At 51.3% G+C, this 11,935-nt stretch overlaps 1 protein-coding gene across 1 annotated transcript in view; it reads right to left on the minus strand.

Annotated features, from left to right (window-relative positions):
- Positions 1–3,147, minus strand: part of TRIM71 (tripartite motif containing 71) — a 54,223-nt gene extending 51,076 nt beyond the window's left edge. Inside the window, exon 1 of the mRNA XM_058818804.1 lies at positions 2,272–3,147. Within this exon, the coding sequence (XP_058674787.1) occupies positions 2,272–3,147 (876 nt within the window). The remainder of the gene's footprint in view (positions 1–2,271) is intronic.
- Between the last annotated feature and the right edge of the window lie 8,788 nt (positions 3,148–11,935).

Below are 11,935 nucleotides of genomic sequence, written 5' to 3' on the forward strand. Positions count from 1 at the left end.
TAGCATTCTTAAACAAGCAATAACCCTCACAGTTTTGCAGCCACCCTTTCTCAGAAAAAAAAAAAAAAAAAAAAAAAAGTTGTACACCTCACCCATATTTTTAGCCAAAGTGATAAAGATTTACAGGACAAACTGTTCCCAACAGTCAGACTATCCCAAACAATTCCTCTCGAGTGAATAATAAATACTTGCAAATACTGATCACACACCCGCATTAAGGAGCCACCAAAACGCACTAATCAAGAACAGTAGTAGATCATTAATTTGCAGAATAAAAGCCTTTCTCAACAGGAGCTGAAGGCTTGAAAATACTTAATTGTTTTAAAACAATTTCTAGGTCTACAGGACACAGGAACACCCAAACCCAATCCTTTTAAGAGGTGTACTCTTTTCAGAGTGCACTGTTGAAAGTAAAATTATTTATGTCAAATAAATTAAGCTTTTTCAGAAGTTGCTTCTAGAAAAGCCGTACAGTTTAGGCAAGGCTAGAATACCTTTGTTCCCTTTGCAATTTAAGATTTTAAGTCCACAAAATACCTAGGAGCTCTTATCCCAGCTACTCTTTTACTCAGTGGATTCAGAACACATTGCATTAGAAGCTGGATATGCTATATTATGGCCAAAAGCCCTTTAATTGTTTCATTTTACACACTTCGAAAAGAACTTTCATCCTACTGAGAATACAAAAACTAGAAGCTTTCTAGCCTGCACCACAAAACCGAAGTTATACTCCAAAATGAATGCAGAAAGACTTTTTTTTTCTAGTGTCTTAAGATCATGCCTCATTTCAGTCTAGCATTCAGTATTACACAAGTGCTTTAGGAACCCCACTCTTAGGGAGATGCTGAGATATCACAAAAAGCTGTAAGCAGCTCAGCTGCCAAAACCTTTCTGGGTTGCTTTTGTTTTTGTTAAAAACTTAATTGTTCCTCAATCACACTTCACGCCCCCCAAATGTCATTTTAAGGTCTTTCTTTTCCCACAGAATTCATACTGTCTGTCCTCTGCCACTAGCTGCTCTAAGAAACACAAAATGCCAGACCTTTCCAGAATTATTTCATACCTACAGCAACATTAGAGGAGATAGAAAAAGTGTCCCTGAAAACTGAAGACAAAGGCATTGCCACATTTCCCTGGGCGAAATGCCTTCGTTTATCAGTTAAGCAAGCATCCCACAGGAAGCTCTTGTACCACCCCTGTCCTCAGGCAGGTTTTCCCCGAAGCCCCTTGTGCTGTCCAATTTCATCTTGGGAGGAAACTACCTCCAACACCAGTTACTGGAAAATTCCAGCAAAATCCCCCCGCGTTGACCCCCAGAGCAAAAGGGAAAAGTCAGCAGATCGCCATTTTCCCGCTTCAAACGAAAAATCAAGTTTCAAGCTATCACAGCAAGAAACTATCCCAATGAAACTTAAGACACTTTCAAGTACATTTTGAAGAAGCCACTGCCTCTTTTAAGATCTATGAAACAATACTTAGGGTCACAAGAATCAAAACTTGCAAAGCCAAAGCGTTTTAAATTAACACCACGTAAAGCAAGTTCCTGTTTTTGCATCAGTAGATGTTTGCCACCACAGAGGCAGAAAAGATGTTAACCAAGAGCAGTAGATGTAGCTGGCATTTGCAAGCGTGAGTATCTCTGCTAACTTTTTTACTGCCTTTTATTTATTTATAATTCATTAATCAAAAAGGCGTCTTTTTCTCAACACAGTTACCTTCCTTCCCTATTTATTCGTTTTTCTTCCTCCAGTGGGTTACACGCCGAACACGGCTGTGCAAAGCAGACTCCACAAACCAGTTTAACTCAGCATCGGGACTCTGGGGGACCCCAAACCTTTTTCCCTTGCATCTCCGCGGCCCCGCCACCCCTCGGTACGCGCCGGACGAGCCGCTCTGAGGGACACAGCGCCCGCAGCAGCCCAGAGCTCCCGCTGCAAGCCGCTCACGGGCACACCGGGGCTCCGCCGGCCGCCTCCCGGGACAGCAGGTACCGCACCTCGCGGAGGGGCCCCCGGCTCACCTCCTCCTCCTCCCGGGCGGCGGCGCGGAGCAGCGCCCGGTGCGAGCGGGTTGCGCCCGGGACGCCGCCGCCTCTCCGCACGCCCTCCCCCGGTGTGTCGGCGGCTCCCGCGCCCCGCTCCGGCCGCTGCCGGGGCAGCGCTGCCTGTCCCCACAGCCCCGCCGCCCCCCGGCAGCCGGCGATGCGGGCGGGGGCCCTCTGGCGCCGGCCAGGGCCGGGAGCGCAGCCGCCCCTTCCCTCCCTGCGCTCACCTCGTCGTCGTGGTGCTGGCAGTAGCTGGCCCGGTCGGGGAAGACAGAGAGGATGTTGTACGGCGAGGCGGGGTAGGGCGGGCTGAGGGCGAGAGGCGCGGCGGGGCCGGCGGCGGCGGGGCCGGCGGCGAAGCGCTCGATGAAGTGGTCCTTGGTGAGGCGGACGCGCTGGTGCGCCCGCACGCAGTTGTCGCACAGGTGCTCCTGGCAGTCGAGGCAGCGGGAGCTGGCGGCGTTGCCCTCGTCGCAGGAGCTGCAGCGGGGCTCGCCCTGCCGGCTGTGGGGCCGCCGCAGCAGGAGCGCGGCCGAGCCGCCGCCGCCCGAGGAGGAGGAGGAGGACGACGTCGAGGAGGACGCGGCCGAGGCGGCGGCGGCGGGCGAGGAGCCGGCGGCGCGGGGCGGCCCCGGCGGCGGGCGGCCGTGGTGCCGGTTGTTGCCGCCGCCGCCGCCCGAGCCCGCGGCGGGGCCGGTCCCGGCGGCGCGGCCGTTCTTCTGCTCGTCGGCGGCGGCCGCCACGACGACGACGTCCAGCAGGTTGCTGAGGAGGAAGTTGGAGGAGGGCAGCGCGTCCATGCCCGAGGGCTCCGAGATCACCACCTTCTGGTCGCAGATGGGGCAGCGCAGCTTGAGCGCGTCCCCCGCGCCGGGGTGCCGCTGCGCCTCCAGGCACTGGCGGCAGAAGGCGTGCAGGCAGGGCAGGACGTGGAGCCGCCGCGGCGGGCCCCCGCAGGAGGAGCCGCCGCCGCCCCCCGAGGAACTGGAGGTCTGCGAGGAGGACGAGGAGGTGGAGGAGTTGGACGAGAGGGGAGCCGGCGAGCCGCACATCTCCTTGCACAGCGGGCAGATCTGGAAGTCGGACTCGGGAAACGAAGCCATTTGCGATGGGCTTGACTCCCCGATGGGGGGCAAAAACGTGTCTCTCCTCCCTCAAAAAAAAAAAAAAAAAGAAAAAAGGCCAAAAAAAAAAAAAAAAAAAAAAAAAAAGCGTGGGCGGAAAAGCAGAGGCGCGGGGAGAAGGTAGTTCTGCAAGCAGCTTACCAGCAAGCTGGCATCGATCAGTCGTTTTGCCAAGTGGGATCGATGGGCCGGTTTTGCAAATACGGTGTCATCGATCCGACGGTCTGCAGGGAGCTGGGTCCTCTCCTCGTACCTCGCTGCTGCCGGGCTGGCTGCTGCGGGGAGGTGGGAGTATTTTTGGTATCAAGGTGTAGCTGTCCCGTTCTCCCTCAGTAAATGGATCCTCTCGTCCCTCTCATGTACTTAACCCCCGGTCCCCCGTTGCATTAGACAAATTGTATCGATTCCCCGATCGGTCAATACCTCACACAGTCTTCTCATCTCCCCCTCGGGTCAGCAGTTTGACAACGTGGTTTGGTTACTTGTCCTCTTCCTCAACGGAAAGTGCATGGGCGCCGACGGCCCGATCCCCGCCGCATCCAGCGGGGACCGAACTCTGTCCGCCGGGGCTCGGCTCTGGTTCCCACGGCCTCAGAACCGGGTCGGGGCGGCAGTGCAAGTCCCTCTCGGCCGGCGGGGCAGGGGGCAGCAGGGGCTTAACTCAAGTTTCGCTCTTTCTTCTTGGGGCGTTGGGTTTTTTCCTCTTTTCCTTTAAACCTGTGCTTGTCGGGGGGCAAGGGGAAATTTCGTTTCAGTTCCCCCCTCCACTTTTGCAATCCAGAGCAGCTCTAGGAGAGAGAGAGGCACTGAAATACAGTGGCCAGGCAGACTTCTCCGGCTCCAGTCTTCCCCCGCCGACGCCTGCTCCACCACCGCATGACTGGGGGGTGGGGATGGAGGGCGGCGTTGGTGCCCACCCCACCGGCACAGACTCGCGCTGGCGGGACGCGGAGGAGGAGATGGGAAGAATAAAAGGGCTCCGAGGACGGCCGAGAAGGGCAGTCCTCTCTCTCGCCTCTCCGAGTCCCGGCTCCCGCCGGACGCCTTCCTTTGCGCGGGGCTTCCCGCGGAGGGCAGCGCCGAGCCCGCAGCAGCCCCGCACACGCGGTACCCGGCGGCTCGGGCGGCCGGTCAGTGCCGCGGGCTCGGCGCGGCTCGCACAGGCTGCGGCGGCCGGGCAGAGGAGCAGCGGCAGGTCCCCGCCGGCCGCCCTGAATTATTCATGGGGGGTGTATTATATTCGCTGGCACAAATTGGAGCCGCTGTGCAATGCTATCCGAGAGCGCTACGCTCGCCCCCTCCTCCTCCTCTCCGGTTCTCTCTCGCTCTGAGCCCCTGCAGCGCCTAGGATCACATTTCCTTTGTCATCTCGCCTCTTCGCGTGGTGTTTTATTGAGAAAACAAAAATAATATAAAACCCGAAGAAGAGGCGAGAGGAGGGGGGGCGGCGGGAGGAAAGCAGCGAAAACCAAAACGCCCGCCTCCCCCGCGATCTGCCGAGCCGGAGCCCACCGGCCTCGGGGGGTAAATTAGCAGGAATTACTCACTGATGCGGCAGCACCGTCCCAGGCGGCGTGGGATCCGGGGAGAGCCATCGCGCCGGGCGCCTTCCCCACCGGGCGGGGTGCGGAGGGCGGCCCCGGGGGGGGCGCGGGGCTGGCGGCGGCGCTGGCTCCGGCCCCGCTGCGGCCGCCGGCACTGGGGCGGCGCGGCGTGCGGGAGCCTTTTAAGCTCCGACGGCGCGGGCTGACTTCCGCCCGGCTGCGGGGGGCGGCCGGGGGGCGGCGGCGGCGGGCAGGAAACATTCGCCCTCCTCCGGCCCGACCTGCCCCCATCCGCCCGCATCCAGCCCCCTTGGCCCACCCCCCATCTTGTAACGCCGCCGGTTTCAGCGCCGGGGACCCCCCGAGCACCGCGGGTGTGACGCGCCGCCGCTCGGGCGGTCCGCCAGACCCTCGCGCCCTTTTTGGGTTTGGGATGCGAGCGGGGCTTCGGGGCCGTTCTTTGAAAGCACCGAGGCGTTAATGCAGCTTTAAACATTAAGTCTCTCGAGTAATCGAGCATTTTCCCTTTTTCTGACGCCCAGTCTAGGGGTGACGGGCTCCTCTCCGCGCTCTTGCGGTTGCCGCCGGGTGTGCCGTGCCCGGGGGGGTTTGCTTGTTGGCAGGGGCAAGCGCTTCCTCTCCTTCAAAGCGACGCATTGAAGTTAGCGAAGATTAGCTGGAATGCCATTTGCGCACTTAAAAATCCGCAACAATTATTTTGGTTTTAATGAAGCGCCCCGCCACCAGCAACGCGTGGGTGGAAAGTTTCGGCTCTGCAGCACGACCGAGTGGCCACCCTTTTGGTTAGCGGGGCTTGCGGTAGCAAGAGAGGATGCGTGGCATTGCACCCTTAACAAGGAAACTGGAGATCTGAGAAATTTTAAAACGTGGAACTGGCTTAGAGATTGGAGAGTCAAAAACACAGGAAAAGAGATAAAAATGGGCAAATGTACAGATTAGTGAATGGAAGCATCTGTAAATAACCAAAATAAACTCAAAACTAATTATTGTTCAGCAATGATAATAAATTCTCAGAACCATCACAGAACAGGAAAAGTGGTTATTAAAACATATTCAGTTATGTTTCTCCTTTGTTTAGCCCTTAGATGCACAAACAACTAATGCTATTTAGGCCTTAGATGCTCAAATAACACTGACTTAAACTGTCTACTCAAAAATGCCTTTTGTCTTCTGCTGGCAGGTACTAAACACAGCTCAAGCCATATCTCAAAAAGCCCTTCAGAGAACTCAGAAACTCAGGAGTGCTAACACCCTTATGCAAGACCAAGCAATGGGAATCATTGATGAAGTCCATGGGGCAAGACAGGTGCATTAAGGTGTAAACAAGCATGAATATTTATTATGCCCCTCAGTAGTATATTCTGCTGAGAACTTGCCTTATGTATCAATAAAGGATTTGGCTCTGGGGCTGTGTTCTTTATATTACGTATCTGTATGTTCACATTTGAGCATGCAGGTGAAATCCACCACAGCTTTGACTATCCAGAGGTTAAAAAATCATTGAGCCTTGCCTCAGCTCTGTTTATTTGTCTTGTGGTTGCTGCAGAGAGTTATGATGCTGCAGAGCTTGTCCTTTCCCTGATGAAGTCAGTTGTGAAGAGCAGGAATTCCCTGAACAACAAGCTCATGGTTGATCTGTTTGAGTTTCCCAGCTAACGCTTTGCTCCAGCTCCCTCAATGGAAACTGTCATCTTTTGTGTTCAGAAATATTTTAATTGGGCAGAAATTCCCAGATGTGTGTCTCCAGGCATATCTGACACTCCTGTCTCCCTCAGTGACAGCTGTTTGCTTTCCAGCAAGCTGGCTGAAGGGGGCAATTCTGCACATCGATGCTTCAAATGGTCCTTAGCGGGCTCACGATGCTACCTATGTGCTGTGGAAGGTCCTTTTTGCTGACAGGATCCTCTGTGTTTGTGCCAAGGCTCCTGAAGCTCGTTTACATCTTACACCCTCCCTGAGCTTGTAAAAGGCTATAAGCAATTCACTGTCCCTGAACAGAGGGTCCTTATTCTCCAGCTGTCACCTTCATATGGGAGCACCTCTGCCTTGCTGAATCACAGTCCTCCTTTTCTTCTCACCCCACTTCCACCACTGAAGGAATGAAACATTTTGAGGCTTCCTCTAATTATGGATGGCTTTCTGTCTTCACTATGAAACATGCTGAAATAAAGCTAAAGGGAACACACCAGCATTATAATCCTCCTGAAGCATTGGCTGTTGGAGCACTTGTGCACGCAACGGCACAGCAGATAGCACCGTGCATTTTTCTGCTTAATGCATTGACTCAGTGGTTTTCGATTCAATTAAGTTGTTGTGCTATAACAACGCCCTCAGCTCTCCTCAGAGTGAGGCCTCAATATATTTCATTTGTTTTCTAAGCCGACAAACACCATGAGGGAGTAACAGCGTGGGGGCGATAGGTGAAGTGCGGGAGGCTTCTCGTTCCTTGTTGGACAGCAGGATGAGAACTTATTTTTATGATTTTTCCCTGGGAAGCTAGTGCTTTGCATTTTCCCTTTTTGTTTGTTAAAAACAAAAGAACAATAGCTATCCTGGTTAGCAGGGCTATTGTCCCTCTGTGCCAAATAAATGAAATCTCCCTGCTTACGTGAGCGTCTGAGACATTTCTCTGCATTCTGCTAGTTCTCCTTTGTGTCACTCTGGTGAGGTTTCTCGCACTTTATCCCCCTTTTCCCAGTCTTTTTCAAACCATTTCTCTCATCTTTCTTTTGTCCTCCATTCATACATGGTTGCTGGTCTGAATTTGAAATGATGTGGTTTGTACTAAAGGCTTTTAAACTGTGTTGAAATCATAACTGTGTCATGATCATGTCAGAACTGTGTTAAAACATTAACCATTAAAACATTCTAACAACACTGAAACCTAGGCATGAATGGTCAGATTATCAGAGACACTTAACAAGAATTGAAATAGCTCTGATGACCTGGGCCAGCTTCTACCTAGTTGAAAAATCTCTATTTGGCAACTTTTGTCTGTCCTTGACTAACTGCCCAGCCACTGCAGCTAAAGGATGCATTAAAAATGCTTTTTTTTTTTGCTTTTTTCCCTTAAATTTTAGTGGAAAATAGACTGCACCTGAGTCATTCTCTGGCATCTGCTTAGAATACCAGGATGTGCTTTCTACTTGGAAGCTCCGTTTTCTTGAAGGAAAGCATCTGCTTTCTGCCAGCAGCACTACAGGACAAACAGAATGGTGTTCCTGCCAAAAGCAATACAGCTGGAAAACCCAGGGGTCTGGAGGTTAAAAGCTTTGTTAAATAGAACCAGGTAGAGTAATTGTGACTTTGGGGATATTTTACTGTAATTTTAGAGGCAAACATTTTCAGAAAGAGCTCTCCCCTATGCCACCTGCATGAAGTGGTCCAGCAGCCTGATGTGGTTCGCCCTTATGTGCTGAGCTCCAAGGCAGTGTTGTGAGCTCAGAAGCCCCTTGTGAGCAGGGGCTGGTGCAAGTCCCCAAATATGCACAGGTAATGTAAACAGAGGGGTCTGAACTCCTGTTGTCATTGTTGCTGTTTTGCACCTGAGGACCCAGAAAACAACTCCAACTCCAATATTGCTATACCACAGCCATTAAAAGCCAATTCAGTGGTTCATAGCTTCAAATTCTGCACAGTCTTTCCTAGGGATTACCAAGATCTAAAAGTTTCCCTGTCCTGCTGCCCCTGAGAAACCTCTTCCTTGTTTATCTGCTAACAAAGAGGCAAGAGACTCAGCATTACAACCTGCTTGGATCTTTGCCTCTCCTGCTCAAGAATTCATCTAGTAAATCAGTGTACAAAAACATCACTTACAACAGGCCTACTCACAAAGAAAGTCATTAGCAAGATCTTGATGCTGGTGTAGCCTTCTGAGATTTGGCATTTGTCAAATAGTGGCAGACAAATGAAAGAGGAAGGTTTTGTTGTTAGTTTTTAGCTAGCTGTTACTGACTTATTCATTATGCTCAGAGGAATATCTATCTTTTTTTAGGTTTTCACCACAACTGTGCTCCATGGACAACTGTGCCACTTAAGTTCAGCCACTTTAGGTCTGATTTGTGCTGGGTTTTTTTTCTTCTTTCCTCATTTTTCATCTTGTGAGCACAAACTTCTAAATTTGCCTCAGATTCCAAATTTGCCATGCCTGCTCCTGCACACTGACTCTGGCTCAACCATATATCTGTCATTGGATCCATTAGTAAGTACAGTAGTAAGCTCAACTTTCTGCATGTGTTGCTGAGCTTCCTGTAGGATATGCTGGATCTTGAGCAGGGTGGAGGGTTGGGGAGCAAAGAAGCAGTAAGTGTTGTCCCCATGGTATAAATCATTGGAAACTGGCTTGCTCAGCATATTAATTCAAGCTCTTGACACCCCCTCCTCCACCCATACATCTCCCCTAGAGCAGGGTCACCTTGAGTTTAAAGATGTGCTTGTTAGGGTGTGATGGGATCCAGAAAGGAAGAGAGAGCCTCCTCTGTGCACATGTAAAAGTGATCTATAGATCTTGTTGGTGTGCATCTTTGCCTCTGTACAGTCTTCAAGGGCTGGCTTTGGGAAACAGGGATCTTGCACTCCCAGCAGCTGACATTACTTTTAACCCCAGAGACACTGCCAGGTTTAGGCATCAGTCCTCTGTTCCCACAAAGAAGCAAGCACTTACTGTCTTGCTTTACAGCACTAAGCTCTGCAGGCAGCTGATGCAAAGATGTCATTTTTCAATGTGCTTTCGGGTTTTTTTCACTTCTATTACCATGTCTCCAAGAGCACCTTTATGCTTAGGCCTTGCTCTCTTTCCCACTGCACAGTATGCATTTGAGACAAAACTAAATTACCTTTTTTTTTTCCCCCTGTGCATTCTGATAAATTCCTTCATCTTTTCAGAAATTCTGGTTGAAAATCATCAATTTCTAACCACATAATGGGATTTAGCATCACAAGGACTTTTAGCACTTTTACCTCCCAATGACTGTATCTCTAAAGCCAGTTTTCTCTTCCAGACTTCTCAAATCTCTCCCTATTCACCATCTGTTCAATCAGATTTCTTGTTAGGCTAAGTACCTATGTTGGCTTTAATCTTTGATGATGACAGCTCAACTATTGCCCCCCAAGGATGGGCTCAAGGCCAGAAGATGCAAATGTCTGGTTCTTCTCACCCCGATTCTGTTCTAAACAGCTTTCAAATGCGATGCCTACCATTAAGAATGGTCTAAATCTATGTCTCAATCACAAGAAGTGACTTCTCTGACTGGGAGTGAAAACTGATGCTGGAGTAGTCTTGAAGGTTCTCAAACTCACCTTCAACAAAATGTCCTTTCAGATCACTTTTCCCTTTCAGGAAAAGCTTGGCAAAATAGACATACCTGGCAAACATGCTCTGCAGGTCATGAAATGCAAGCTCTGAGCAGGTGGAGATAGAAAGCAGGTGCCAGCATAATGGGCTAATAACTGCAAAAGTTTTGTTATTAGCCTCCTGCTTCCTGACACTGCTTCTGCTCCCATACCTCACTCCACATTTATCCTCTCTGCACAGTTGGCTGGGCTGTAACTCAGAAGTTCTCCTTGCCTTCGCTCTTATTCACATCTGCAAGATCCTTTTACTGGCTGGGGGAGTGCCCCTAGCAGGGAGAGGTGGTGTATGCTGACACTTAAGGGAGAGTGGCTTGTCAGCTGCTAACGCTTCCCCACAGCTGTGTAAACTCTGGGCACAGGCAGCTGTTCCCCTCCAGATCTGGAGGCAGGAGCTGGGAAGCCTGGCACCCTCAGCTATCCATTACCAGCCCCCAAACCGGGAGGTGGGAGTGTCCCCTAACAGGCTGCAGCACTGCAGTGCCTGACCTTGTGCTGGGAAGGGTGAAGTGCTTGTGCAGCGTGTTCCGAGGGACAATAGTGTCTCCCATCTCTCTGAATGGTTGTGAAGGTCACCTGCATCTTTGTACGTCTTAGGACTGCCTGCATCCAACACTGCCTCTCCCCTCCTGCCTCCTCATCATTATTCCCTGGGGGGTGTGGGCAGATGCTTCTCCCTCAGGGCCATGCAGTGTAATTCCCTGAGCACTGGCAAACCATGAATCTCAGCCAGTGGCAGGCTGCCTCAGGTGATTCCATGTAACATACAGCACTGGTCCTGACCCACATTCAGGTGCTGCTCTCTCCTGCGCCTGCTCTGATCAAGACAGGTCAGTTCCAAAGGTATAAATGGAATGCTGAGAGGGAAAGGCAGTGGTATTTCTGCATTGTCCTTAGCAGGAAACATGCTTGGAGCTAATTTGGAGCTGAAATGTTTAGGGTTTTATGTGTTAAAACCAGCACTGGTCAGGGACAGTGCATACAAAGGTAATGTGCTCCTTTACGAGAGTGAATGAACAAGCAAGCAGCCAGGCAAGGTGCTAATCAAACTTTCTGGTTCATGTGAGTATTTATTGCAGTTATAATTGTGTTTCCTGTAGGGAAAGCTGTAAGGTGGACACAGAGGAAGCTTCTGCTACCTTGCAGTATGCTATTCCTCCAGGCTCAGGTTACAGGTTGAGGCTTTTTGTGTACTCACAGACATGCAAGAGGTTGGAGTCTCCCGTCTTGGCTTCTCTGCAAAGACTCTGGGGCCATCAAGTGACCTGTGAAGAGGCCTTTCCCCTCCTCACTGCTCCACCAGGGAGCCTAGGAGGAAGAAGTTCTTGGCCTGGCCAGCTCTCTCTGGCAGTGGGAGAAGGCAGCTGCCTCCTCTCCTCCATGAGACCCCAATGGCATCCCTACAGTCCTTCATAAAAGCAGACCCACAAAAACAGCCGGTGAGTCACGTCACAGCCCAAAGCCCCCGTGGCATGCCACTGGGAAAAAAGGCCACTAAAACCCTTTGGGTGGGAGTCTTCTCCCAGAAAATGAGCCCCAAGGAGCCACAGGTTTCTTGGAGGCTATTAAATGTCCCTCCTTGCTGAGCACGGAAGGGCCCTGTGCCTGCTGGTGTAAAGCCTTCCCAGTATACCTCCACCACAGCAGCTATAAATAGGCTGGGGGATAAGACAAAGGGAAGCTTTCTTAAAATGGAGGATACCACAGGTCCTGTTTGCAGGAGCAGGAGCTTTATAGGGAAGTTTTAAAGCTGTTGATTTGGCTGACACTGTAGGTCTTAGCAAGGGCAACGCTGTCACTGAGGATCTTTTCCCCTTTTTGCTGTACTAAGGGAGGGTGCTGTCTCTTCTTTC

The sequence above is a fragment of the Ammospiza caudacuta genome, chromosome 1, assembly GCF_027887145.1.
Source record: "Ammospiza caudacuta isolate bAmmCau1 chromosome 1, bAmmCau1.pri, whole genome shotgun sequence".
Lineage (NCBI taxonomy): Eukaryota > Metazoa > Chordata > Aves > Passeriformes > Passerellidae > Ammospiza > Ammospiza caudacuta.